The sequence below is a fragment of the Babylonia areolata genome, chromosome 18, assembly GCF_041734735.1.
Source record: "Babylonia areolata isolate BAREFJ2019XMU chromosome 18, ASM4173473v1, whole genome shotgun sequence".
Taxonomy (NCBI): domain Eukaryota; kingdom Metazoa; phylum Mollusca; class Gastropoda; order Neogastropoda; family Buccinidae; genus Babylonia; species Babylonia areolata.
The window spans coordinates 12,036,582-12,064,526 of NC_134893.1; the positions used below are offsets into that span (position 1 = coordinate 12,036,582).

Genomic DNA, 27,945 nt, shown 5'->3' on the forward strand with positions numbered 1-27,945 from the left:
AATCTGAGCGCGCTGGTGTAAGTCACGGCTCAGCCACCGATATTCTCACCCCCTCCACCAGACCTTGAGTGGTGGTCTGGACGCTAGTCATTCGGATGAGACGGTAAACCGAGGTCCCGTGTGCAGCATGCACTTAGCGCACGTAAAAGAAACCACGGCAATAAAAGGTTGTAGAAAAATCCACTTCGATAAGAAAAACAAATAAAACTGCACGCAGGAAAAAAAAAAGAAAAAAGGGGGTGGCGTTGTAGTGTAGCGACGCGCTCTCCCTGGGGAGAGCAACCCGAATTTCACACAGAGAAATCTGTTGTGATAAAAAAAAGAATACAAGAACAAAATACAAATACATTCATAGATGGATACGGTCTCCATGAGAGACCATCAGAGAGAGAGAGAGGTGTGCGGCGAAGCGACCGACACTCATGTAGTCACACTCTATTCAGAAAGTTTTTGGTGAGCCGGCTGGTGAAGGATTAAACACACACACACAGAGTGAATGTGGCGTTGCAACACGGAAGAAGTTCATAAAGAAAAAAAAAGGAAGTAAAAAGAGACATAACGCGCACGGCCCATTGTTTGTTTGCACTTTCTGAAAACGAAGGAGGCGGATGTGATAAATTTCAACTGTACACTTCTCTGTTTGCAGTTTAAATTGTCAACATTCAGTTTCTAACTCAAGGCTTCAAAGTATCTCAAAGCACCGAACACACACAAATGGCAGTGTTGTCACTTTGCCTTTCATTTGCAGACAGGCTTTGAAGCCTGGTGTGTGTTTGTGTCAAAGTGCAAGTGTGCCAAAATGACTGGTGTCGGGGTGTTAATTCTGTGTTTCGCTGCCTTCAGAATTGCGGGTAAGGATGTGATTCTGTCTGTATTTCCGTCTCCTGGTTCAGTTTGCTGCTCTCTCTCTCTCATTCTCCCCCCCCCTCTCTCTCTCTGAGTTTTGTAGCTGCATGCGGGGATCTTTCAAGCAAAGAATGTTCTGTTACATATTATTTAGAATCTTTTTTTTTATTGAGCAATAATTCTTTGGATATTTTCATTAAGACTTTTTCATACCCAGATACAGCCCATCGTACAACATGGTTCAGAATTATGGGGTTCAGATAAAAATGTTTCAATACAATGCGAGTCCGTTCATTTATTTGGACTTTAAAAAAGTTTTTAGGAGTGGAAATAAAGGCACCGCACACACACACACACACACACACACACACACACACACACTCTCTCTCTCTCTCTCTCTCCCTATATGTCGTGAGAGAGAGCAGGGGCTTTGTAAAATTTAAAACTTGTTTAATTCGTTTTCTCATTAGAAAAAAAGAACAACAACAACAACAAAACGTTTGATTGTCTCTCTGCACAATTCAGCACTTCTTCTTCCTGGTGTTTTTAGTTTGTGGGCGCGTGCTCACATGTGTTTATTTTTGTGTACTGTTCTTGCGTGTATGCTTATGCTATTTTGTTTTTAGTGCAGTTGATATATATATATATATATATATATATATATATATATATATATATATGTGTGTGTGTGTGTGTGTGTGTGTGTGTGTGTGTGTGTGTGTGTGTGTGCCACGGTGTGTGTGTGTGTGTGTATGTGTGTGTGTGTGTGTGTGTGTGTGTGTGTGTGTGTGTGTGTGTGTGTTCTATGAAATGCATTTTGTTTTAATCTAAGCCTTATTAATTCATAGCTTTTATAATCTGATTCATCTCTTAAGTGTGCTTTTTCATTGATATGAACACACTGGATGTTTTCCATTGTCAGATAGTGGTTGATGTGTTTTTTAAGGCATGTTTATAGTCAACTGGATGATGTAAGGCGCTTTGAGCAGCATTGGTGCTGGATATCGCGCCAAAGAAAAAAACTATGTATTATTATTATTATTATTATTATTATGCACGCTCGCATGTGTCAAGTCAACCAAGTCTTTTTTTTTATTTTTTACCCGGACTTTCTTGGGTCGACCACCGTTTTATTTTGTATATAAATTACACAATCAACTAAACAACATGGAAATAATCAAACCAATACTTGGCACTCCATAATAACTATATGTCATAGTAATCAGTAGCATTTATGGAATAAATACAACTTTTCATTTACGGATTTTAGGCTTGTTAAAAAAAAAGAAAAAAAGAGAGAGAGAAAAAAAAGAAGACAATAATATGGCAGGAATCCGTACAATATCATATGATATATAATATCATATCATAAATCATACAATCATGTGTACCAAACTTAGAATCAATCTTTTTTTTTCTTTTCTTTTTTTTTCTTTTCTTTTTCTCTCTCTCTCCCTCCCCTTCTTTTTGTGGCCTCAGTTGCATGCAGGTCATGGAGCACCAGAAAACTGTTTTGTTTTGTTTTTTTGTTTGTTTGTTGTTGTTTTTTTGGTGCTTTCACACGCCTTCATTGGCCCAAAAAAACAAACCCAAAAACCCTTTTTTTTTCTTCTGTTTTCTTTCGCTTTTTTTTTCTTCTGTATAACATGTCAGTTTTCAATCAATATATGTAAGTACATCTAAATGTATTGAAAGTAGCATTCCTCCGAATACACTGAGCTCTTTGTCTGAATATTCAGTTTTCATGGACAGTTTCAGTGAATATTTTAACAGTATGCATGTGTTTTCAGTTGTCTGTGACTAAGTTTGCTCTGATGTGAGTGTGTGGATTCTGTATGTGAGATAATCATCGAAATCATCTTAGTATAATACATATACGTCGAAAAACATGCAATTAGATCAACATTAATTATTGGAGGGGGAAAAAAAAGGAGAAGAAGAAAAAAAAAAAAAAAGAAGGAAAGTTGACGCTCGGACAGGAGCTAGGTTCCGCCCTCCCCCGAAACGACGCACAGTGATTGTTCTTCTGCCGGACGCATTGATCAAGGACGCTCGCCACATTGTCCTCGGGACAACTCGTCGTGTAACACATGAAAGTAAATGACATACTTGACATTATACAATGCACATTGTCAACATTTTACATATACTCATTCGGCCAGTCCGTGAAATAAATACAAGTATTTAGCAATAATGATAATAAAAGATACGAAAGTGAATATGTGAAAGGTGTTTGCGTACAGTGTGTGTGTGTGTGTGTGTGTGTGTGTGTGTGTGTGTGTGTGTGTTCTTTTTTTTTTCCTTTTTCTTTTTTTTTTTTTAAAGTCAACCAAGTCAAAATGATCTTGACTGAGGGTAAAACAATAAGCGATTACAACTTTTTCACATCCTGCCCTCGAGGGAAAAAACTGATGAAAAGAAGAACAACGAAAAAAAAGAAAAAGAAAAGGGGGAGTGGGGGTATGGAAAGCATAACATGAAATGAAAATCAACAATTACAAGCAACACACAAGATTTTCTATGTCGAAATAGGACACACGATCGAATAGTGAATAAACATAATTATATATGATGCTGATACAGTTATGGGGCACTGGAAAGCGACATACTTACGTCATTAACATCACTAGTCAGGGAGAGAGAGAGAGAGAGATCGAGGGGGGCGGGGGGGAGGGGGGAGGAGAGAGACAGGAAGCCGGAAGACAGACAGTAACAGATATGTTTTATGTAGGTGGGTGCCTACTGGTTTCTGTCTGGCGTTTGTTAGTGAGTGTAGGCCTGTGTGTGTGTGTGTGTGTGTGTGTGTGTGACGAGAGAGAGAGAGAGCGAAACGCGGACACATTTCAGGCAACTTCCTGACTGCCTTTCAAACAGGCTGTATTCACTCACTCAGCAGACTCAACAACAGTCTCAAAGAACGAACGAGCGCCGCTGTTATCGCGACTCGTGCAATTGTTTGCTGTCTTCCTCAAGCTTTTGACAGTTTCGTTTCAGCCATATTTTCCTCCCCATGACCATTATGTGTGTGCGTGTGTGTGTGTGGTGTGTGTGTGTGTGGTGTGTGTGTGTGTGTGGTGTGTGTGTGTGTGTGTGTGTGTGTGCGTGCGTGCGTGTTTGTGTGTGTTATTTGTGTGTGTTTTTTTGTGTGTCTCTTTGTGTGTTATGGTACACACACACACACACACACACACACACGACGCCGGCGCATGCTCACTTTATGACATATGACAGTCAACTGCTCTCTGTATGCGCTGGGGCAGGCGTATGTACGTGTGTGTGCGTAGTTGGCTGCGGTCGGGTCTTCCCCGGTGCTGGTTCCCTTTCCCTTCAGCTTCCGTCTGGTGTGATGCACCGGAAGACAGACAGTAACAGATACAGTCATGGTCAAATAACCTGACCAGGATCGGACGAGGCTTGTCACTGCTGCGTCGTCCTGTTCTGTGTGCCACGTCTGCTGGTTTCACCTCCACGCCAGAACACAGCACACAACCTTCTTCACACAGTCCTCTGCAGTCTCTGCCTCGAGCTCTGGAACCCGGAAGTCACGGAGATGACTTCGGCGTGAATATTGTTCCAGATCATTCTGTTCCCTACCCACTTCCTTCACTTTGATGTCTTGTTTCGTAATCTTATTTTATGGAGTCTCACATTCATTTTCTTTTTCAACTGTCTGATTTGAAAAAAAAAAATTCTATCTTGTCTGTCCATGTGTGTCTCCATCTCAGAGAGTTTACCCTCTGACACACGGATTTGTCCCATGAAGGTGGCAGTTAGGGTTTTCATGTCTACTTTCATTTCAAGAAAATCTTCCTTCGTTGGTGTAAACGTCGAATCTCTTTGCTATTCTTGAATAAAAGCAGCTTGCATATCCATGTCTGGAAGTTCTGAGTCACCACTTACTTCCACAATGTGTTGACGTTTCCTGTCTTGTTGACTGCTTTCCTTCACAACCTTCACTTCACCACAAAACCTGTGTCACTTTTCCCTGTCGAGGAAGAATAAATCCTCTTTGCACCCACTTTTTTTTTAGAGAGAAGTTATTGAAATCACTCATTTCAGTTCGCATCACACGGCACGCTCCTCGAAATGTCACCTGACACCGAAATATACCACTGGTGGGTGCACGTGTACCCATATCTCAAAAGACCGCACTGTCGCCATTTATCCATTTTCCTCACCAACTTCAAGTGCTTGTGCCCACCGATTCTGGATTCAGATCCTACCAAAAAGCTTATCGATGGACTCGGCTGTTGCTTGGCACCTTTTCTGTGCACGTTTTGAGGTAATTGAGTCCCTAATTAAATCGTGATCAATTAAAACATCGCCGCGACGAGAGGAACAAGCATGCGCCAGTCATGATCGGAGACCCGCCTTCCCCACGGTCACTTCTGTTGCTGCAGCTACTGTAGCGAGCTTCAACATGTAATGCTGGTGGTTATTCACTATTTGTACGCAGCTTTTTCTACCATGCTGTAGCTGTCATTCATGGAACTACTTCCACATCTACTACTACTGCTGCTGCTGCCACTATCACAACTACTGATACTACTGCTACGACAACAACAACTACTATTACTACTACAACTACCACTACTATTACTACTGCAGCAGCAACTGCTGCTACTACTACTACTATCACAATGGGCCTTCCACCACCATTTCTACTACGTACACCACAAATACACCTACTACCACCACTACTGCTACCACCTTACCACCATCAATACACCATCACCACCACTTCTAACACCAACACAACTACTGTTCTACCACTACGACTGCTGCCACTGCCAACGCCAACGCCAACACCACGACCACCACACCATCATTTCCAACGCAAATATACCATCTGACCAGTTCATCAAAGAACAATAAAACTACAGACGCTGCATCCAGCCTAGACGCTTTGCTGACTTTTCCTCCAGCAATATTGTGGAGAAGTCAGCCTGGAAGAACAACAGAACTCTAACGGTTCCAGAAACAAGAACAGAACAATTTAAGAAGTCGTTCTTTGTTAGAACAGCTGTAGACTGGAACAATCTGAACGACATTCAGCTGCTGGCAAGGGTGCAAGACCACCATCACAGTAGCAGCAGTATGCGCGCTGTGTAGAAGCTACACAACCAAACCCCCCTGTTGTGTATATAGCTGACTAGGCTCATACAACGAAAGCCATCAAAGTCAAAGTTAACTAAAACTGCCATTACCACCAACACCACCACTGTTATCACCACCACCACGACGAAATCCATCATTTTCACTAGCAATACCACTAATGACCCAGTCACCACTATCCATATCACTGCTTACCACCGCTTGATTAGGAAAACCCTTCAGTGTTCTATGTCTTTTTTACTTCTCAGTTACATTTAGCTGTTTATTTTTCAGACAGTTCTGGGTACATGTGAGTGAAATGGTTCCTTGATCCACCTAAATGAATGACTTGCTTGTAAAACTCGCGATCATTGTAAACTTTCCGGCCTCAAAAACATATCAAGTGAGGTCTTCAACTTCTCACAATGACATAGTCAAACCTGACTGCAATCGCAGTCTGTTGGCCCACGATTTCTGGGAATCCCACGATTTCTCTCACTTTACGAGAAAGCGTGGGATTGCGAGAAAGTGTGGTCGTTCGGGTCATTCCCCTCCCTGATCGTGGATTGCGAGAAGTCGTGGGCTAACATATATATATATATATATATATATATATATATATATATATATATCTGTGTGTGTGTGTGTGTGTGTGTGTGTGTGTGTGTGTGTGTGTGTGTGTGTGTGTAACTAAAACCCACTCCATCATCACATATCAATCGCATGAATGCTTCAACGAAGTTGATTTTCTCCATGATCTGCACAAATGCTCATTTAAAGGAAGTTATGAATCTAACGATCCAGATGAAGAAGTTAGTAGAAAACTATATAACAAATCATAAGCTCTTCCTTGGTCCATTGCCATCATATCAGTAACGATGAAAATTACTGAACAGTGTAAAAAAAACTATCCCACGTCTAGCGTTTAAGCAGCAAAGAAAGCACATTCAGAACGAGAACCGTCAGGTAAAAAAATCTTTTGATAGAATGATATACGTCAGGTTTAGACAATACCTCGTGTGTCTGGGGGACTCTCAATATTCAAACCATTCAGTCATTACCTGGAAAATAATTGAAATCTGGTTGTTTTACGGCAGCATTCTTTAACAATCATTTGCTAACCATTGCAGAAAGTTTGAAAAACAGTCTAAAAAACACTGGAAAAACACCTCTTTTTATAGGACGATATACATCAGGCTTTTGACAACGCCTCATTTATCTAGACTCTCAGTGCTCTCTCAGACTTTGGTTCGCAAACCACTTTTAGAAAATCCGATGAAAAGACAGTGACTGCTTCATCTAGAACGGTAGATTCATGGCTTTCCTTAAGTGATCAGATTATGGTGAAAACCAACTTCATAAAAAACATTACACTAAAGTTACAGTTCTGGATGATAGCAGTATTGGATCTGCTTCTGTGATTCCTAGCCTTAAAACAGAAATATCGTATTATTTAGAAAAAAAGGATACTCAATTTCTAGAGCTGAGTTAGTGGCCATCCTTATACCAATGACGATTAGTAATATCTTTTTTGTGTTGATTCTCAATTAGTCTTGCTCCATTTTGAAAATAATCCCTTGCTTATAACCCTTTTCCCCCAACTGACTGACTCGCTGATAGATTCTTTGACTGACTGACTGACTGATTCCAGGTGGGGTCCGCATCAAGGAATGCAGCAATTCACACTGGGTGGAGATCCGAGAAAACGACAACCCCCAAACGATCATCACCTGTGACGGGTTCAGCCCTTCCAGCACAGTGACCTGGACGCTGTTTTCTGACGGGAACCAACAGGCCAACTACACCTGCGGTTCTAGTGACCAGCTCTGCATTAAATTAGGTGGCGATGTTGTCGTGTTGAGGGCAAACAATGGGACAGAGTCACACAGTGAGCTGGTCATTTACCGCAATCACCGGACTCTGGCAGGGAACGGAAGGATCAGGTGTCATGAACAGGGGAAAGGAGAGACCGCATCCTGTAACACAAATGTTATACGTAAGTGTGTGTGTGTGTGTGTGTGTGTGTGTGTGTGTGTGTGCGCGCGCGCGCGCACGTGCATGCGTGTAAGGAAAAAGGGGATACGGAATTAATTATAAAAACGTGTGCAGATCTTATCTCTCTCTCTCTCTGTGCGTGCGAGCGTGTGGGTTTGTGTGTGTGTGCGTGTGTGTGTGTGTGTGTGTGTGCGCGCGCGCTCGCGCGCACGTTAAATCAAAGACGTATTTTGTGAATCGAAATAAACAATACGTTGACAAGAGTCACAGACTGGATTAAAAAAAAAAAATACACAGCGTCCTGGCTCCAACACTGTTCAGCCTCATGTTCTCTGCAATGCTTACTGATGCCTTCAGAGATGGCGATGTTGGAATCGGCCTAAAGTACCAAACAGATGGCAAGCTGTTTAACCTCAGAAGGCTTCAAGCAAAAACGAAGGTCATGACAGACATCATCAGAGACTTTTTGTTTGCTGATGATTGTGCCCTCAACGCTGGATCTGAAGCTGACATACAACTCAACGTTGACAAGTTTGCCACTGCCAGCAGGAACTTCGGCCTTACCATCAGCACGAGGAAAACTGAAGTTCTCCATCAGCCAGCCCCAGGGAAACCCCACGTTGAGCCCAACATCACAGTCAACGGTCAGAGACTCAGTGCGGTGGAGCAGTTCACATACCTTGGCAGCACACTGTCACGAAATGCGACCATGGACGATGAAGTGAACGTCAGGATGGCAAGAGCAAGCACAACTTCTGGTAGACTCTATGCAAATGTCTGGAACAGAAGAGGCATTGGTCTTGAGACCAAGCTAAAGGTCTACAGAGCAGTAGTTCTCCCCACACTACTGTACGCCTGCGAAACTTGGACAGTGTACCAACGACATGCCAAGAAGCTGAACCACTTCCACACAACATGCCTCAGGAAGCTACCCTTCCCAGCATCTTCACCATCCTGATGCAGTCCCAGCTTCGCTGGACTGGACACATGGCGCGCATGCCAGACCATCGGCTGCCCAAAAGGCTCTTCTATGGCGAGCTGCAACAAGGGAAGAGATCACACGGAGGTCAGAAGAAGCGCTTCAGAGATACTCTGAAAGTCTCTCTGAAAGCGTTTGATATCAACCCTGACTCCTGGGAGGAATCTGCAGTGGACCGTGACAAATGGCGCGCTGCTGTGCACAAAGGCGCTAAGTTGTGCGAGGCCAACAGGACTGCTGCAGCTGTTCAGAAGAGGCAGGCCAGAAAGTCACAGGCAAACAAGCTCCCTGACAATGATATGCCTGTCTTTGTCTGCCGCAACTGTCAGCGAACATTTCGTGCGCAGATTGAACTATTCAGCCATCTGCGCATTCACAGATAGATTCATGAGCATCCCCCCCTACCACCACCACCCTCCCCCGATCCCCCTGCTGGATGACAACGATGGTCATCATCGATCTCGATGGACACACACCACCATACATGTGTATGTGTACGTAACTACATGCATGTATATGAATGTGTATTGTGTGTGTGTGTGTGTGTGTGTGTGTGTGTGTGTGTGTGTGTGTGTGTGCGTGTGTGTGTGTGTGTGTGTGTGTGTGCGTGTGTGTGTGTGTGTGTGCGTGTGTGTGTGTTTAGTCACATTTTGGTGTGTGAATGTAACATCGATGTAATGTGTTATGTTAACAAAAGTGTTTTTGTAAAGCACCTAGAGCAGATTTCTGGATAGTGTACTATATGTATCCATTATTATCAAGTCCAGAACGTCTCCCTTCCTCCGCTTCCACCACATCGTAATGTGGAGAGGTATCAGCACAAGGCGGCCCAGACCTACCTCATTTTCTTTCCTTCACCACGATGGAGTGTGGAGGAGGTTAAGCACAAGCTAGCTATTGCAGGACACCAACACCATCGCTTCGCCGAGCTGTGATAGGTAGTGGGGAGGGCCAGTAAAGACGATTCCAGGACGGTGCCCATCGGGTTTTTGGTTTTTCTTTTTTGGGGGGTGGGTGGGGGGGGAGGTGGGGGGGGGGGGGGGGAGGGGGGTTGTTTGTTTGTTGTTGTTGTTTTCTTCTATTTTTTAAAGATTGATTATGCCCCCGAACAGAGAAAAAAACATTCCGAAGACCCCAGTTCGTTCAAGGCTAGCCCAGAAATACTCTGGGGTAAAATCGAACAACACGACTGCTTAGATTTACGTGACATGAGGCACACAGATTTCAATGCTAAATGCTGATCCACTGACGTCTCCGTTTCGAAATATGAACTGTATCATTAAAACACTATATGATTGATTTACGGATATTCGGGAAGACTATTTCAGACACTCGAAAACTTGAAAGAACCCATACTTCGTCATTTTCTGCTTTATTCATAAACTGTCTTGATTTCTTTGTTCTCTCAGATCCAGCTGATGTGTCTGACTGTGAGGTAAACCTCAACGACACAGACAGGGCAGCATCAGGCAGCTGTCAGTATCAGAAGGCTTTCTCCTCCAACGGCACCTACACCTGTACATGGTATCGGCAATACCCTGGGCAGGTAGGGACGAGGAGATAGTAATCTGAAGCAAAATGACAGCAGCGTTCGTGGAAAATAGACCCCCAACATCAACAAAAACTAGATTTGATCAACGGAACTTGTGTGTGTGTGTGTGTGTGTGTGTGTGTGTGAAGTTTGAAAGTCTCATAACCTTTAACAGCCATCGGGGCAATGAATACTTATCTACTGTGTGATAGCGTTAGCGGTAAATTTGTTCTGCCATTTTGAACTTCCCCAGCCGAAGTCGGGTACCCATTTTCACCCGGGTGGGCTAAAGAAAATCGGAGCAAAGTGCCTTTGCCGAAACGGTGACTCGAACCCTTACCACTGGGAATACTGGATCAGAAATGTGAGTGTTTGTGTGTGTCTCTGTGTTTGTGGCGGGAATGAACCTTTTGTATACTGACATACACACACGTGTCCTCTCCAGTCCTCAAGGAACTATGTGACCACTGGGGTCCTGACGAAGACAGAGCAGACTACAGAGGGCCAGCTGTACTACAGTGGTGTCTGTCGCCTTCCACCATCACCTGTACCTCAAACACAGGGACGGTATTCTTACAGTGTGGACCTTCTGCCTGGTCCTGTCAATCTGCATGTGGGAAACATCACCATACGTACGTCTGTCTGTCTGTCTGTCTGTCTGTCTGTTTCTCTCTCTCTCTCTCTCTCTCTCTCTCTCTGCCTCTCTCTCTCTCTCTCCGTTTGACCGTTGATAACTTTAGAAAATCATTCTTTTGAGTTGCTTATGAAACTATTTGATTCTCAGATACAACCTATTGTTCAGTATGCAGCTGAAATTTGGGGTCTGTCTAATGCTGCAGTATTTTGTGAGAATGTACATTTATTTGCGTTGAAAAAGTTTCTAGGAGTAAGTATGAAAACGCCTAATGATTTGATCTATGGCGAGACAAAAAGATATCCGATATATCTCAATTCTGTGACAAGATGTATCTCTTACTGGTTAAAATTAACACAAATGGAAGATTTTAGGTTGCCAACAAAAGCATATAATATGTTATATGATTTGGATGTAAGGGGTAAGAAAAAATGGGTATCAATGGTGAGAATTAAGTTATATGAAATGGGATTTGGTTATGTGTGGTTACAGCAGGGAGTAGGGGATATAAATGGATTTATCCGTACATTTCGAAATAGATTAATTGATTGTAGATGGCAAGTATGGTCGTACCACATTAAAGATAGCGATCGATTTGAGTTTTATAGGCAGTTTATTTCTGCGCATTCACTTCCGGTTTATCTGTCAATGAAGATGGATAGGCATTTGAAATGTATTATGACAATGTTTAGATTTGGGATTTCCGATCTCTCTCTTCATCGTTATCGTTATAGTAAATTGAATGATCACGATATTACTTGTCCCTTGTGCAGATGTGCTGAAGAAAATGAACTTCACTTCGTGTTACGTTGCCCTGCCTTAAATGACCTTAGGCTACAGTTAATTCCACAAAAATATCATAGACATCCATCTCTGTTTCGACTTTCCTTGCTAATGTCATCAACAAATGAAACCATTGTAAAACAGTTCGCTATATACTTGTATAAGGCATTCAAAATCCGCAGTTTGATATGTGATTAATTGTGCTTTATGTGTGTGCATGTGCATTGCTAGAATTGTAGTTAAATCTTTTCTGTTCCACATTGTTCTGGAATGTAACAATTTGTGTTCACTGATCCCCTTCATGAGGGGCTACGGCCTTTATTGAATAAAAATGTTCGTTCGTTCGTTCTCTCTCTCTCCCATCAGTTCACTGTCCTGTCTTTTTTTCTGTCTGTCTCTTCTTTGAACATTTCTGCAAACTCACCATTCCGTGTCACAATACATGTGGTGTGTGTCCATCCAGATCGATGATGACCATCGTTGTCATCCAGCTGGGGGATGGGGGGAGGGTGGTGGTGGTGGGGGGGGATGCTCATGAATCTATCTGTGAATGCGCAGATGGCTGAATAGTCCAATCTGCGCACGAAATGTTCGCATACAGTTGGGGCAGACAAAGACAGGCATATCATTGTCAGGGAGCTTGTTTGCCCGTGACTTTCTCGCCTGCCTCTTCTGAACAGCTGCAGCAGTCCTGTTGGCCTCGCACAACTTAGCGCCTTTGTGCACAACAGCGCGCCATTTGTCACGGTCCACTGCAGATTCCTCCCAGGAGTCAGGGTTGATATCAAACGCTTTCAGAGAGACTTTCAGAGTATCTCTGAAGCGCTTCTTCTGACCTCCGTGTGATCTCTTCCCTTGTTGCAGCTCGCCATAGAAGAGCCTTTTGGGCAGCCGATGGTCTGGCATGCGCGCCACGTGTCCAGCCCAGCGAAGCTGGGACTGCATCAGGATGGTGAAGATGCTGGGAAGGGTGGCTTTTGCAAGCACCTCCGTGTCTGGGGTCCTGTCTTGCCACTTGATGTTCAGTAGCTTCCTGAGGCATGTTGTGTGGAAGTGGTTCAGCTTCTTGGCGTGTCGTTGGTACACTGTCCAAGTTTCGCAGGCGTACAGTAGTAACAGGAAAAGGAGCAGATGTTTCGCCATTGTCCTGCACTCGAGCCTTGTACTGCCAAGGTATTTGAACCGCTCCACCGCACTGAGTCTTTGACTGTTGACTGTGATGTTGGGCTCAACGTGGGGTTTCCCTGGGGCTGGCTGATGGAGAACTTCTGTTTTTTTCGTGCTGATGGTAAGGCCGAAGTTCCTGCTGGCAGTGGCAAACTTGTCAACGCTGAGTTGTATGTCAGCTTCAGATCCAGCGTTGAAGGCACAGTCATCAGCAAACAAAAAGTCTCTGATGATGTCTGTCATGACCTTCGTTTTTGCTTGAAGCCTTCTGAGGTTAAACAGCTTGCCATCTGTTCGGTACTTTAGGCCGATTCCAACATCGCCATCTCTGAAGGCATCAGTAAGCATTGCAGAGAACACGAGGCTGAACAGTGTTGGGGCCAGGACGCAGCCTTGTTTGACACATTTGTGACAGGAAAAGGAGCAGATGTTTCGCCATTGTCCTGGACTCGAGCCTGCATGCCTTCATGGAATTGGCTGACCAAGGAAATAAATTTCCGAGGGCATCCGTACTTGGCCATGATTTTCCACAGTCCCTCTCTACTCACTGTGTCGAAGGCCTTAGTGAGGTCGACATAGGTGGAGAACAGATCAGCATTTTGCTCCTGACATTTCTCTTGCAGCTGCCTTGCAACAAACACCATGTCGGTGGTTCCACGCTCTTTACGGAATTCACATTGGCTTTCAGGCAAATGACCTTGGTCAAGGTGTGCTGTGAGGCGGTTTAGTAGGATCCTGGCAAGTATCTTGCCTGCGATGGAGAGCAAGGAAATGCCCCGATGGTTATCACAGGCTTGCCGGTTCCCCATCCGCTTGTACAAATGAATGATAGATGCATCTTTGAAATCCTGGTGGATCGTCTCTTCTTTCCACATGAGTGAGTACACCTGATGGAGCTTCTCAGTCAGCACAATGCCTCTATCCTTGTAGACCTCTGCTGGTATGGAGTCTGAGCCAGGTGCTTTGCCACTGGATAGCAGACGGATTGCTTTTTGGGTCTCAAGAAGTGTTGGCGGATCGTCCAGTGCTTCGTTGATGGGGACTTGTGGGAGACGGTCTATGGCTTCATCATTTATGGAGGAAGGGCGATTTAAGACACTGTTGAAGTGCTCAGCCCAGCGTTCGAGAATTTTCTCCTTCTCGGTGATCAAGGTATTCCCATCTGCACTGAGGAGGGGGGATGATCCTGAGGATGTGGGGCCTCATCCAGAAGCTGCTTGATTTCATCACAGGTTTCATCAAACCAGTATTTGTGCTTTCTGGTTATGGGTCCCAGGGTCTCTGAAGCTGTACTATAGATCAGCTCGCGCAGGGTCCTCCAGTCAGACTCCACATTCTGGTTGTCCAGAGAGGCGGATTCCAGACGATATTCCAGCAGCTCCACAAAGGTCTGTTTGATGGTGATGTTTTTCAGCTTAGCGATGTTGAGCCGTTTTGGAGCCTTCTGGCCTTGGGGGCGTCTCTTGGGTTGGATTCGAATATTCAGCTTCGAGACTACAAGGCGATGGTCTGTCCAACACTCGGCGCCGCTCATGGTCTTTGTCACACGTACATCTTGCCTATCCCTTTTCCTGACGATGACGTAATCGATGAGATGCCAATGCTTTGAGCGAGGGTGCATCCATGACGTCCTGTTACGGGTAGGGAGGCAGAAAAATGTGTTGGTTATCAGCAGTTCGTGCTCTGCACAGGTCTGAAGCAAAAGCAATCCATTTGGGTTGCAGTGGCCCACGCCGTGCTTTCCAATCAGGAGATGTAGTCAGAGCCAACTCTAGCATTGAAGTCCCCAAGAATGATGAGCTTGTCTGCTTTAGGGATAGCAGCAATGACAGAGTGAAGGTCCTCGTAGAACTTCGCCTTCACTTCATCTGGGTTGGTCATGGTTGGGGCGTAGGCACTGACAATGGTGAGGTGCTTCTGGCCAGATGCCAGTGGGAGTTTCATGGTCATAAGCCTATCGTTGACTCCCTTTGGGATTCCAGCTAGCTTGCTGACAAGTGCTGTTTTTACTGCAAAACCATCGGCAGCCTCACGTCGCCCTTCGCTTCCTCGTCCACTCCAGAAGAAGGTGTAACCAGATCCCCGTTCATAGAGCTCGCCTTCGCCTGCAAGCCGAGTCTCACTCAAGGCTGCGATGTCGATGTTGTATCTGGCGAGTTCGGATGCAACTAGTGCCGTTCTCCTTTGGGGTCTGTCCGCGTCATCTCTGTCCAGGAGAGTCCTTATGTTCCAAGCACCATTGGTGAGAGGAACGATCCTTGTTTTTTTTTTTTTCTTTTCTTTCTCTTTGTTTCGACCGCTGATGTAGGGTCCCCGCCAGCCGCGGTATGCTGGCAGGGTGATATGGAGCAGGCAATTTTTAGGGCACCTTTTCTGGCCCCTTCCTCATGCCAGGGAGGTGAGCAGTGCATTCCTAAAGAGGGGTTCTCAGACGGCTGCCGAGCGACGGCTGAAGAACGACCCTATGGCCTGAGCCGCCTGCGTGCAGGTCTGCGGCTGCGACTTCCAGTATACCCACACCTGTCGTTTCGTCGCTCGCCTGTCGCCACAGGACTTAGGGGTGATGAAAGGATGAAGGATGAAAGGTCATTAAGGATGACTGATGACTTGCGCAATCAGTTTGTTTAAAGTGAAGAGGAGTTGCGCAACGTCGACCTCGAGGATGAGCACGGATGCAGTGGATGACCAAGATATCCTTTCGGTGTCTCATCTTGCTCTCTGCACTCCACAGTGCGTTGCTGTAACCGCCTTACTCTCCGTTGATCCGATGGGTTTCTTCTGCAGATTCTGCCGGATCCAGACTTCGCATGCATGGGTAGACACACCCCGGGGACCAACTGCGTGTGGCATGCACACAGCACGGTGGAGCTAGATGGCCGTCGGTGGCTCTCCTAAGCCGACGCCCTTTTATGGATCTCGTTTTTAATTCCATAAGGGTGTCTAGCCACCCGCCTCACCAGTCCCGCAAGGGAGGGGTGGGAGTGCCGGTTTAGTCGCCGGCAACCCGACCCTGAACAGGTTGTACTGGTTACCAGTAGCAGATCTAATGACCTGGCCTGACAATACATGACTGAATTGTTAATAACATAGTGTAATGCCGTTGCTCAGTGGACCAGGGAGGTAAGCTTTCAAAGCTTAGCTCAGGAAACAACGAATGTAAAAAAGCCATAAAAAAACAACGTATGGTTTGACAAAACTCTCAAAGTGCATGTGAATATATCACGCTTACATTTATGGATATGTTATGTATTAAATCACTGAAAACACGAGAAAGTAAAACCAACTGGCATTTCATCAACATACACACGCACGCGGAAGCACATACTCACACTGGATCGTGCACACACACACACACACACACACACACACACACACACACACACACACACACACACAGGAGAAGAAGAAAGACATACGGACAAGCAGACAAGCAGAAAGATAGAAAGAGAAGAAGGGGAGAAAGAGAGAGGCGATGGTGATGTGGTTGTCACTAAGCAACCCCTCGAAAGTCCATGCGGTCAGTTACTTTACTGTATGTCAGCTGCTTCCTTGAAACAATCCAACAGATCTTGACAACATTGAATAAACTATGAAATAGCAATGACATTTCCCATGTGTGAAGTCAGTGGGTGCAGTTTGTTTTTGGTGTTGTTTTTTTCTTCTTCTGTGAAAATGATATACTGCTCGATAGCGTAAGATATAACTATCTTGTTTGAATTTCAGAGGTACCGGGAGACCCAGTGACGAACTGTCCAGAGAGTGTACAGGAGGGTCAAGGTGTGCAGTGTGACTGTCTGGTGAATCCTTCATCTCCAGGCCGTCCTCTTCCTGTTGTACACTGGCAAGGACTACAGCCTGGACAACCACTGGTCATAGAGAACACCACTCGTGACGACATAGGAACAGTCTTCTCCTGTCAGCTCTCATGGGGACCTCCACACAACAGAGTTAACAAAACCGCCAACTACACCTTGAATGTAACGAGTACGTACGAACTACGGATATGATATAATCACATTTATGGTTGTCGTTTTTTTGTTTGTTATTTTCCAAAGTGTTTTTGTTATCTTTAGACATGACATTTCAGGTAATGTCAGTTGCTATCACAGAAATACACTCACACGTTCACACAGGAGAAAGATTGGTCTCGGGACCTGGAGGTGTGAGTGCAATGGGACACACACACACACACACACACACACACACACACGCACGCACGCACGCACGCACACACACACACACACACACACACACACACACACACACATACAGAGAGAGAGAGAGAGAAATTCTTTAATAACGAACGTAAAAGATATAACATCAAACATGCCTTTATACATCCAGCCCTCATCCTAAATAGGGATTAAATTAAAAGTAGCGTTTGCATTCAAAAACAACAACAAACAAACAACACATAAAAACGACCACAGCACAATGAAAATGCACGTATCATTACAGCCAGCCTTCCGACAGTCGGGTCATCCCCTTCTCTATTGCAGCTTGTTCAATACTCAGAAAAAAAAAAAACTGGTACACATGACCACTTTAAACATTAAGTAATATGCAAGCAATCTGCGGTCAACCCCAACCCCCACTTCACAATATGTGCACGAACGTAGCGACAGATATGCAGGTGGACAGACTGACAGCAGGAGAGAAATGACACAGCTATACAATAGAGAGAGATGGGTGGAACGAGGGTATTACGCGTGTGTTCGTGTGTTCATGTTTATCGTTCATACATGATTAATTAACAGGCTTTATCGAGGATCTGATTACCATCAAAATTATATAATCGCCAACATGAAGCCTTTTTTCAGAACAAACATCGCCTCCAGGCTCCAAACGTAAGTGTGTACAATTTCGTTTTGTAATTAGTATTTATTATTTTATTCATTGCTTTATTTGCTATTTATTAGAATCATCTTATATATATATATATATATATATATATATATATATATTGTCCATCATCCCTTTTTCCATTGCCGAGATATCTGAATAGTCTACAGGAGAGGAAACTGCAGTCATATCAGGTAATAGATTACCTGTCTCCCTCAGAAAGAATTGGAATGGCCTCGACTTATTGTTTTTGAATGGTTCAAGCATATATAGCAAGCAGAGAGAGAGAGAGAGAGAAAACGAACGAACGAACGAACGAACGAAATTTTATTTTACGAGGGTAAAGGAGTAAGCACAAAGTACTTTTTTACATCCAGCCCTCTGGGCATAAATAATAATTGGAAAAAAGCAACAAAGTAAAAAAAAAAAAAAAAAGCGAGAGTCAATTCACAACATCAACGTCAAAATTGCATAAGCATGTGCAAACATAAACATAGAACGTATGTACAATACAATATCGCGATAGATGAATAACAACGAGGACAATAGGGTAGGGGCGTGGTGGAGAGCGGAAGGAAGAATGGACAAGGGGAAGAGTAAAGAAGGCAGGGGAGGCTGACAACAGACAGATATAGTGACAGTGACAGTGGAGAGACATAGAGACTGACAGGGGAGGAGAGAGGCGTATATATATTGACAATCTATACATGATTTTTTGTTTATAATTGATATGTGTCACATAATCACATGTTTTTCAATAAATGTGCACGATATATGTTTTTAAAGTTAGGGATGCTTTTTACAGTGTTTACACTGAGGCAGGATAATAATTCATTCCATAAACAGCCCCCTGAATAAGACAGACTAGATTTAAAAAGATCGATCCTTGGAAGTGGTACCATAACTTTATGAAGATGACGATGAGTGTTGATTACAAATTTATTCTTCAGTGAGGGGGGAGCAAATCCAGACATGAATTTAAACATAAATAGACCTTTGTTAAATAGAAGTTTTGTTTTCAGCGGGAGGATATCGAGAGCTTTATAATCAGATACAGTCAATGATGAAGATTTTAAAAGAATCAATTTTACAGCTCATCTATGCAGACTCAATAGAGGTTTTATAATACTGTCACTCGCCGAATCCCACACTGTCGAAGCATAGTTAATGTGTGATTCTATATAAGTACTGACAAATAGAGAGAGAGAGAGAGAGAGAGAGTACCACATACATGTGTACGTGAGCTGTCCACCAAAAATCAGATAATTCTCTTCCTGTTCCTCAATGTAATGGTTTTCAAGTATACATGTAGCACAGCCGTCCGTAAACACACATACGCACGAAACTGTTTGATTTTTTTTCTGAACAGCGAAGAAAAGCGGTTTTCCCATTGAAGCTGTGATCGTCCTGGTGATAGGCGCGATAGTCGTCATTGCCATCATCATCGTTATCGTTGTAGTCATCAAGAGAAAGCGACGTCAGAAGCCAAGGAATCCTGCTGGTGAGTCAGCGACAGTCAAGTGCATGACTGATTGTGAGGACACTCACTCTATGTGTTCTCTCTATGTGTTCTCCATGTGTTTCTTTTCTTCTTTTCTTTATCGTCTTCCCATTTCTGTTTGTCTGTCTATCTCTCTGACTATTGTATCCACCCATCCACTCAGCAAACCCCCTTGCCTATTCACAGTTTCTGTCTTTGTTTATCCTCAGATTTTTTTTAGCCATTAGTGAAAGATAAAGGAAACTGGATTCTGGCTGGTGCAAAAACAGACAGCGTATGCTTTAATTATCGTTTCAGATTTATGTTGGAAAATACACTCCAGTTTTTTACACAGGCATAGAATACGAAGTTGTTTTAAGATTTGTAGCTCTTTTTTTTAGGCATGGGTATCATGTTTCTTTCCACAACTTCTATACCCGTGTTAATTTGCTGAAAGGGCTTGCCGTTCGTTGTTTTCGAGCACATGATACGAAGATTTCCCCAGTCACCGTTGTTTCTCAGGACACCGAAACATTTCTTAAAAAGACAGCCCGTGGTCATTGAAAAGGGATGGATCTTTCCTGTTTCAACACTGGCTTGATAGTAAACCTGTGGAAAACTCTATTCCTAGAGCAAATCCGTGTATTCCTTTTTCAAGATTTTGGGGGTAACTTGAGTTCATAATAAAACATTTCCGTGAGTAAATCAAAATTCAGAGTAATCATAACATACCCAAGCCTGCCAGCCCTCAATGATGGAAGAAATCCGACTATCGCACTGTCCGTCCGACTTTTGACACAAATAACTGGTAAATGAATAAAAGATAGGAAAAGTGTCATGTGTGAAACTTGTGGAAATCATTATTATTTTGGTGAAACAGTTTGTTGAAATCCCCATGACTGATGTGAGTATTCACATGAGTGAGTGATGGTTTCAATTTTCCTGTTCGTAAGTTGGTCAGCTGTGTAGAGAAATGGATTTTGAGGCGGTTGGTTTTCAAAAGTCTTACCTTACTGAAGATTTTGTGATGTAGACATTATATGCCATTTTGGCGGGTCTTATACTGTCATAAAAAACCCTCATATTTGCAGATCTTGCTAAACAATTCTCCAAAAGTAAATTTCGCAAGGTACAAATGACAGCAGTCTTCAGTTTAATGGAGCAAACAATGAATAATTAAGAAATTCCTTCATACTATTTCAAAATGTCGTTTAAAAAAGTTGAACCTACGGTTTGTTTTCGAAGAATTTCATATACAATTTTCATCATTAAAAAAACACACGAAATTTCATTTTCTTACTTATCTGTCTGTCTATCTGTGTATCTAGAAGATTTCTTTTAAAAACACAAGTGTCCTGACAAAGGGAAATAATCAAAGCACAACTGATATAAATTAAAATACTGCCAGTAAAAATCAACACCTGTCTTTCAAAGTTCCAGATGCTAAATAATAACTTGCAATTCAGAGAAAAACGATATCTAATATTCCCACGTATTGGACAACTTTGTAAAAAAAAAAGGAATCTAATTGAACTTGGAGACGATTTCCATTACACTTTTAAAAGTCTTTTTTTCATTTTTCGGTGAAAATAGAACAAAGCCGTTGAGAGAAAACTACCACAACTTACTAAAGTTTCATACACTATCCGATATAAAATAGAATACAGAGGACCTCGTTAAACTGCTTCGCTTTGTGGAAGTAATATCAAATACATTTGAAAATATTTTTTAACCCTTATATATATATATATATATATATATTGGCTTCGAAGGGGTGGGGTGTTTTAGGCTGTGCTCCTGTATATCATCGTAAATGTGTACAATCTTCGGCTTCCTTTGTTTTCTTTTCTGTCTTTCTTTCTTTGCTCGATGGCACTAAATCTGATTCTGAGTTTAGTTGGTTCTGATTAATTTGTCCATTTTCACTTATCTCGATTAAAAAAGAAGAAGAAGAATTCTTCTCTTTCATTCTTGTGTTTAGTAAGATTCTTCTATTTTATTCTTGTGTTCAATTAAAAAAAAAAAACAAAAAACAACTAAAAATAAATAAATAAATTATTCTATTTCATTCTGGTGTTCGTGACAACACAGAAGCCACCAGCCCCACCCCCACACCCCCCACCGCCCCCGGCACTGAAGACAAACGTGAACAGGACGGACCATCGATGCAGAGTCCTGCTCCGAGTGAGGTATGACTGTTTCATTGCTATTGGTCAATCTAGAGCAATGCACTTGTAATGGGTATCAAACGTGAAAGCTCTTTGTGTCATGAGCTTCGATTATTGAATGGTTATAATCAACAATTCTGCACACATTGACCAAGTTAAATGCTTTGGGTTACACTGTCGTATCAAATTTAGAATTAGTCTGTGTTAATTAATCAATTTATTTCAGTTGTTGATCAAAGTTATAATCGTTCTTTATCGGAAAAAGTCTCAGTCAGTTGGTATTAGGATATCACTTCTTTTTTTTTTCCTTTTCTTTTTTTTTTTTTTTTTTTTGCATCTGTACATCAGGGAACATGATTGTAAACATCAACTTTGCTGTCTCCATTCTATATTACAAATTATAAGTACTTTTATCACCTTTGATTCCACACCCCTGCCACACATCATTTCAGCTCCGGTCCTCGTCAATCTACTGACATGAGACTTTCCTTCGAACGTTTTTGCTTGCTTGTTTGCTTTGTTTATGAAGCTCTTGAATGTCGGTGACTCTGAAAATCGGCAAACACATGTTTTAGATACAAATCAAGAGCATGAGAATATTACAGTCTGGAAGATCAGATCTATATCTATGTGGAGTGATGACCTAGAGGTAACGCGTCCGCCTAAGAAGCGAGAGAATCTGAGCGCGCTGGTTCGAATTACGACTCAGCCGCCGATAGTAATTCGGATAAGACGATAAACCGAGGTCCCGTGTGCAGCATGCACTTAGCGCACGCAGGAAAAAAATACAAAAGAATGTGTGGGGCTGCAGTGTAGCGACGCGCTCTCCCTGGGGAGAGCAGCCCGAATTTCACACAGAGAAATCTGTTGTGATAAAAACGAAATACAAATATAGGAGGAAACTGCAACTAAACTGGATATGAGTTGCTTCCCTTAGACCGCTGTCGGCCTGCACACACACTCTCTCTCTCTCCCCCACCATCCACCCTCTCTCTCCACTCTCTCTCTCTCCCATCATCCACCCTCTCTCTCCACTGCCTCCTCCCCCCCCCCCCCGGATCTCCCCCTGTGTGTGTGTGTGTGGGGGGGGGGGGGTTGTTTTGTATTGTCGTTTGTCTGCTTTAAAAAAGTCTTTCCTCTCTTTTTTTTTCCTTCTTCTTTTTAAGCGCATCCCACAAAATCATCATACATATTGAAGGAGATGTTCAGGTCACCATGAAAACATGGCGTGAAGCGTTAAAGGATCTGAGGTGTTTGGTTTTTGTTTTTTGTTTTTTCTCTTTTACATTATTTCACCCTTATACAATATATGTCACTTCTATATACATAATGAGTCTGTGAGATCTATTGTATTGCATTACTCTCAATGTTAATTCAAATTACTAACTAATGAAAACTATTATCGTTCTTATTTGAAATTACTGCCATTTCATTTTCATAGAATTTCGTTTTCGCCACATCACATGCAGCTGTGTGACTTCTAACTCCTCCTGTTGAAATAATTTATACCCTCATGAACATCATTGTAACTATCTCCATTATCTATATCATACATATGATCAGAACTTTTATCATCTTTCCACATCCCTTCCTCCCCTCCCAGACGGAAACAATCACACATTCTTTCAACTACAATTTTTGCCAGTCTGCAGACAGAATTTTCCAGGAACTTTTTTTTTAAATTCTTTATTATTATTATTATTATTATTATCATTCGGATAGCCCTTTAGTGTCAGTGAGTTGCCTCACACCAGTTAAGAATCAATGTACCCAATCCAAGCCAAAAAGAAACAACTGATAATTTTTAAAAAGTCATATAAAAATTTAAGCAGCCTCAAGACATCGGAAAAGAATAATAATGAAAGGCGGAAAAATCTGCAAAAATAGCAGAGATTGCTTCCCATAGACTGCTATCGGCCCATTAACTCTGTGTGTGTGTGTGTGTGTGTGTGTGTGTGTGTGTGTGCGTGCGTGCGTGCGTGCGTGGGTGCGTCTGTGTGTGTATCAGTGACTCTCTTGATAAGTTCTGTTCCTTTTTCTTTCCATTATGTTTTCAGGGAGGGACGCAGAATGCATCAACTGATGAGTACAGCACTTTGAATTTCAACCCGTCCCCAGAGCGGTCAGCTGGAGATCCACTGTATGATCATGCCACCGGTAAGTAAAGAAAGGCAACAGGAGCGATGGGGACGCAGATAAGGGACGGAATCTCAGCCATGGCGTGGGCAACTCGTTTCAGTTTCAGAGAGGTGTCAGAGTGTGCGGACTGATCCATATAAGCTATATATACAAAAAAAAAAAAAAAAAAAAAAAAAAAGAGAGGAAGGAACAGGTGTCTTCCCTTTGCATAAACCCGTCACACTTGTCGAGGCCTTGGGAGCCTACCATAGGTTTGTTTAAAACATCGACGCAAAACAGATAAAATGATTTAACAAAATCAACAAATATAGGGTAGGTATGGGTAATTGCGAACAGCGTGTAATTACGAATGATTGGTATACCACCCCATTTCGAAGCGTTCTTAACGGTTTGCATGTCACAATTTAACGTCTGCTTCGACCTTTTCCTAATACCTTAATGAATATCCATTTCAAAGAACAAGTCAAACATAAGCTATTTCTGGTTATTTCCGCGCTATTTTTTCTCTTCGCGCAGCACTGCCGACCAAGGTTACAAACGAACTCTCAAAATCCTAAAATCAAGGGAAGCAAGTTGTAGGACTTGAACTTCGACACAGTTTAAAATACTTTTATTTGATTGGATATGCTGAATGCGCATTACCAGCGCTGGGAGAATTTAAGAAAGCATATTGGTGACAGATCAGAACGTCAGTTTTGACAGGAATCTGCAAAATATTGTCGTATGCAATTAGACCATGGGATATTTTTGACGTCAGTCTATTTGCGAACGATGCTGCACAGTTTACTGAGCACTCTCCAAAGGGTGCGTATGTGTGCGGTGTAGGGTGCGTGTGTTTAAATTTATGTCTGTGTGTTTGTGTGCATGTGTGATCAAAACCAACAATACAACAATCTGGTGCGACTATGTTATGTCTAATAAGTTCAAGACCTGCTTCTGTTTTAATTGTCTACATGTACCCAGAGCCATCGTTCGCAATTTGACTTGCCCGTTCGCAATTTGACTTGCCCGTTCGCAATTTGACTTGCCCGTTCGCATTTGCCCTCACGCACCCCTGCTAATTCAAACATCGACAAAAAGTTGAAAACAATGAGCAGACATACTTTTCCTCATGCAACCAGTCGGGGAAAGCCTTCAAAAGCAAAAGAACAACGTTTGACTATCGCACGACATGTAACATTTACAGTACACACGTTGAGCTGGTCGCTTCGACTGGATCGTTCGCAATTACCCACACCTACCCTATATATATATATATATATATATATATATATATATATATATATATATATATATATATATATATATATATATATATATATGTCACACACACACATGTATGTATGTATGTATGTATGTATATCGTCTCATCCGAATGACTAGCGTCCAGACCACCACTCTCAAAGTCTGGTGGATGGGGAGAAAATACTGGAGACTGTGACTGGATTCGAACCAGAGCGCTCATATTCTCTCGCTTCCTAGGCGGACGCGTTACATCTAGGATATATGATTGTATATATCTATGATGTCAGCAGTCCAAACGGCTGTTGGTTTGTCACTGCCTTTATACATCAGCACCAGAGTAGGCGCCCTGTCTGCCCATCCCGACCTGAATGGGTGAATGAAATGGATTCATACAAGGCGCATAAAAATGCCCACATTCAGCTTGGTCTTCACAGTGCCACCCACACACAAACGCAAGAAACAACCAAACGCGTGCACAGCAGATCAAACACAGACACACACACACACACACACACACACACACACACACACAATATTATATATATATATATATATATATATATATATATATATATACATATATATACATGCTTACTTCAGCAGATTTGGTGGAAGATGCATGACTTCCAACCATTCATGGAGGTTCTGTTGGCCTTTGAAGCAGGAAATCCCCATTCCCATTCCTGTTACATCACTGCTATTGTATTGTATTGTATTGTATTGTATTGTATTGTGTTACTCTTTTTTGTTACAACATATTTCTCTGTGTGAAATTCGGGCTGCTCTCCCCAGGGAGAGCAGGTCGCTACACTGAGAGCGCCACCCATTTTAATTTTTTTTTTTTCATGTCTGCAATTTTATTTGTTTTCCTATCAAAGTGGATTTTTCGACAAAATTTTGCCAGGGACAACCCTTTTGTTGCCGTGGGTTCTTTTAAGTGCGCGATGTGCATGCTGCACACCGGACCTCGGTTTATTGTCTCTTACGAATGACTAGCGTCCAGACCACCACTCAAAGTCTGGTGGAAGGGGAGAAAATACTAGCGGCTGTGACTGGATTCGAACCAGTGCGCTCAGATTCTCTCGCTTCCTAAGCGGACGCGTTACCTCTAGGCCATCACTCTACTATATAGACCTTACTTGTCTCTCCCCTTTCCCCTTTCAACTAGCGTCTGAACAAATGAGATAATGCCTTCAACGTGGGCCTCGGTACGTATCTATCCAACACATTTTAGTCTGGATATAATGATGGGGATGTGGTATGATGAGGAAGGGACGAAGGTATGGAACACATGGTTTGTGTGTGTGTGTGTGTGTGTGTGTGTGTGTGTGTGTGTGTGTGTGAGCGTCTCTCTCTCTCTCTCTCTCTATCTATCTATCTATCTATTTATCTATCTATCTGTCTGCTGGTGTGTGTGTGTGTGCATGTGTGTGTGTGTGCATGTCCCTCTCTCTCTCTCTCTCTCTCTCTCTCTCTCTCTTTCCAATAAGGTCTACTCTTCTTCCTTCGCACTGTTTTCAGGAAGGGACCCAAAACACACCAACTGATGACTACAACACTCCTGATTTCTACAGGCCGCCTTCAGAGCCCCCAGAGCATGGAGATTCACGTTACAATCGTGTTCCCCGCAAGTGAAGGCAACTGAAGACGGGGAGACGCAGACAAGGGACATAATCGCTCCGTGGCACAGCCATGGTGTCGACAGCGTCAACTTTCGTTTCAAAGTGTCGAAGCTTGCGGACTGCTCCATATATGCTGTGAAAAGGGAGGTGGGGGTGCAAAGGGGGGAGGGGGGGAGGGGGAACAGAGAGATGCCTGACCTTCGTATAAACTCGACGCTTTAATCAGGGCGTTTAGAGTCCAACATTGGTGTGCATAAAACAGACATGAAATGAAAAGGATCAAACCAAACAAACAAAAATCGAAAACATGTGGGGACAACTGTCCTAAAAGCTGTTGGTATATCACCCCGCCCCCCGCTCTTTGTTTTTTTACCGCAATACTGCAGTTGGCGATGTAATACCCACCTTGAATTTCTACCGTTCATGGAAGTTCTGTTGGCCTACAGAGTTGGAAACTGCGTTTTGTATTCATCTGTTCTCCACTGTATCTTATAAGATGTGGAGGATATATCACTGCCCTCATCACGGATCTAAAACAGCTTCTCTCCAACCATTGTTTTTTTTTGGTTTTTTTTAATTGTTGTTGTTGTTGTGTTGTTGTTTTTTTATGAGTGGGGAGAGGTGGTAGGGGGAGGGGGTTCTCGGAATGATGTTGGGAAAGTGCATATTCGATGTACGTACCAGTCACTTATATTCTAATTCCAAACGCATATTTGTACTATATTCATTATCTGTGTATCACAAGAAACCCAACTACAAAACATCATCTCAAGGTGATATTGTTGTTGTTTTATTTTCGTTTTCTTTTTCATCAATGTGTTGCTTTTCGTTTCATCAATATGACATCAAATACTTTTTGTGTTAAATGTATCTGATGTTGCTTTTTGTATATAGAATATGTTCGATGGTGTCAGTTTTATAAGCGAACTAGCTTGAGAAAGACAGACGAGACAATGTTGAACTTAAAGATACTAGACCAATATGATTTGTAGCTTTTTGCGGTTGCTTTTCACAGTGTTTTGAAAATTCTAATTCTAAAAGCATTGTTACTTGTTCTACGTCTGCTGTGTAATTATCTTACTTTGTTTTGGTAGAGTTGTCTTTCTTTATAACAAAACTGTACAGTCCGAACCATGCATCGTTTCAAAATGATACGTTACCATCCCTGTAAACGGTGTAAACGACATAGTATTGTTGCATGCTTATAACGTTTGTGTTTCATGATTGATCTCTTGTATAAAACTGCTTGAATTGTAAAGTAAGCCCAAGTAAGTGTAGATATAGATACACAATGTAAGGGTTTTAGTTGTTATGTACATGTTGTACAACCACGTAGCCACGTTACGATCAGTCCACCTGCCGTTATTGTACACTTAGTCATGCGCTCATTCACCACACACACACACACACTATAACACAT

At 42.7% G+C, this 27,945-nt stretch overlaps 1 protein-coding gene across 1 annotated transcript; it reads left to right on the top strand.

Moving 5' to 3' along the window:
- The first annotated feature begins 509 nt into the window (after positions 1-509).
- On the top strand, positions 510-27,945 carry LOC143293178 (uncharacterized). The gene is made up of 9 exons (XM_076604105.1): positions 510-851; positions 7,592-7,936; positions 10,324-10,460; positions 10,891-11,077; positions 16,753-17,013; positions 19,241-19,372; positions 21,443-21,540; positions 23,577-23,676; positions 26,425-27,945. Exons 1-9 carry the CDS (start codon positions 800-802, stop codon positions 26,448-26,450), a joined length of 1,338 nt encoding a protein of 445 aa, XP_076460220.1. The 5' UTR covers positions 510-799; the 3' UTR covers positions 26,451-27,945.

Bases quoted from the DNA above. Each gene is read 5' to 3' on its own strand.
- LOC143293178 (XM_076604105.1), top strand. From the start codon at position 800: ATGACTGGTGTCGGGGTGTTAATTCTGTGTTTCGCTGCCTTCAGAATT. The intron at 852-7,591 runs GTAAGGATGTGA...GACTGATTCCAG, and splicing joins CGCTGCCTTCAGAATTGCGG to GTGGGGTCCGCATCAAGGAA. The intron at 11,078-16,752 runs GTACGTCTGTCT...TTTGAATTTCAG, and splicing joins TGTGGGAAACATCACCATAC to AGGTACCGGGAGACCCAGTG.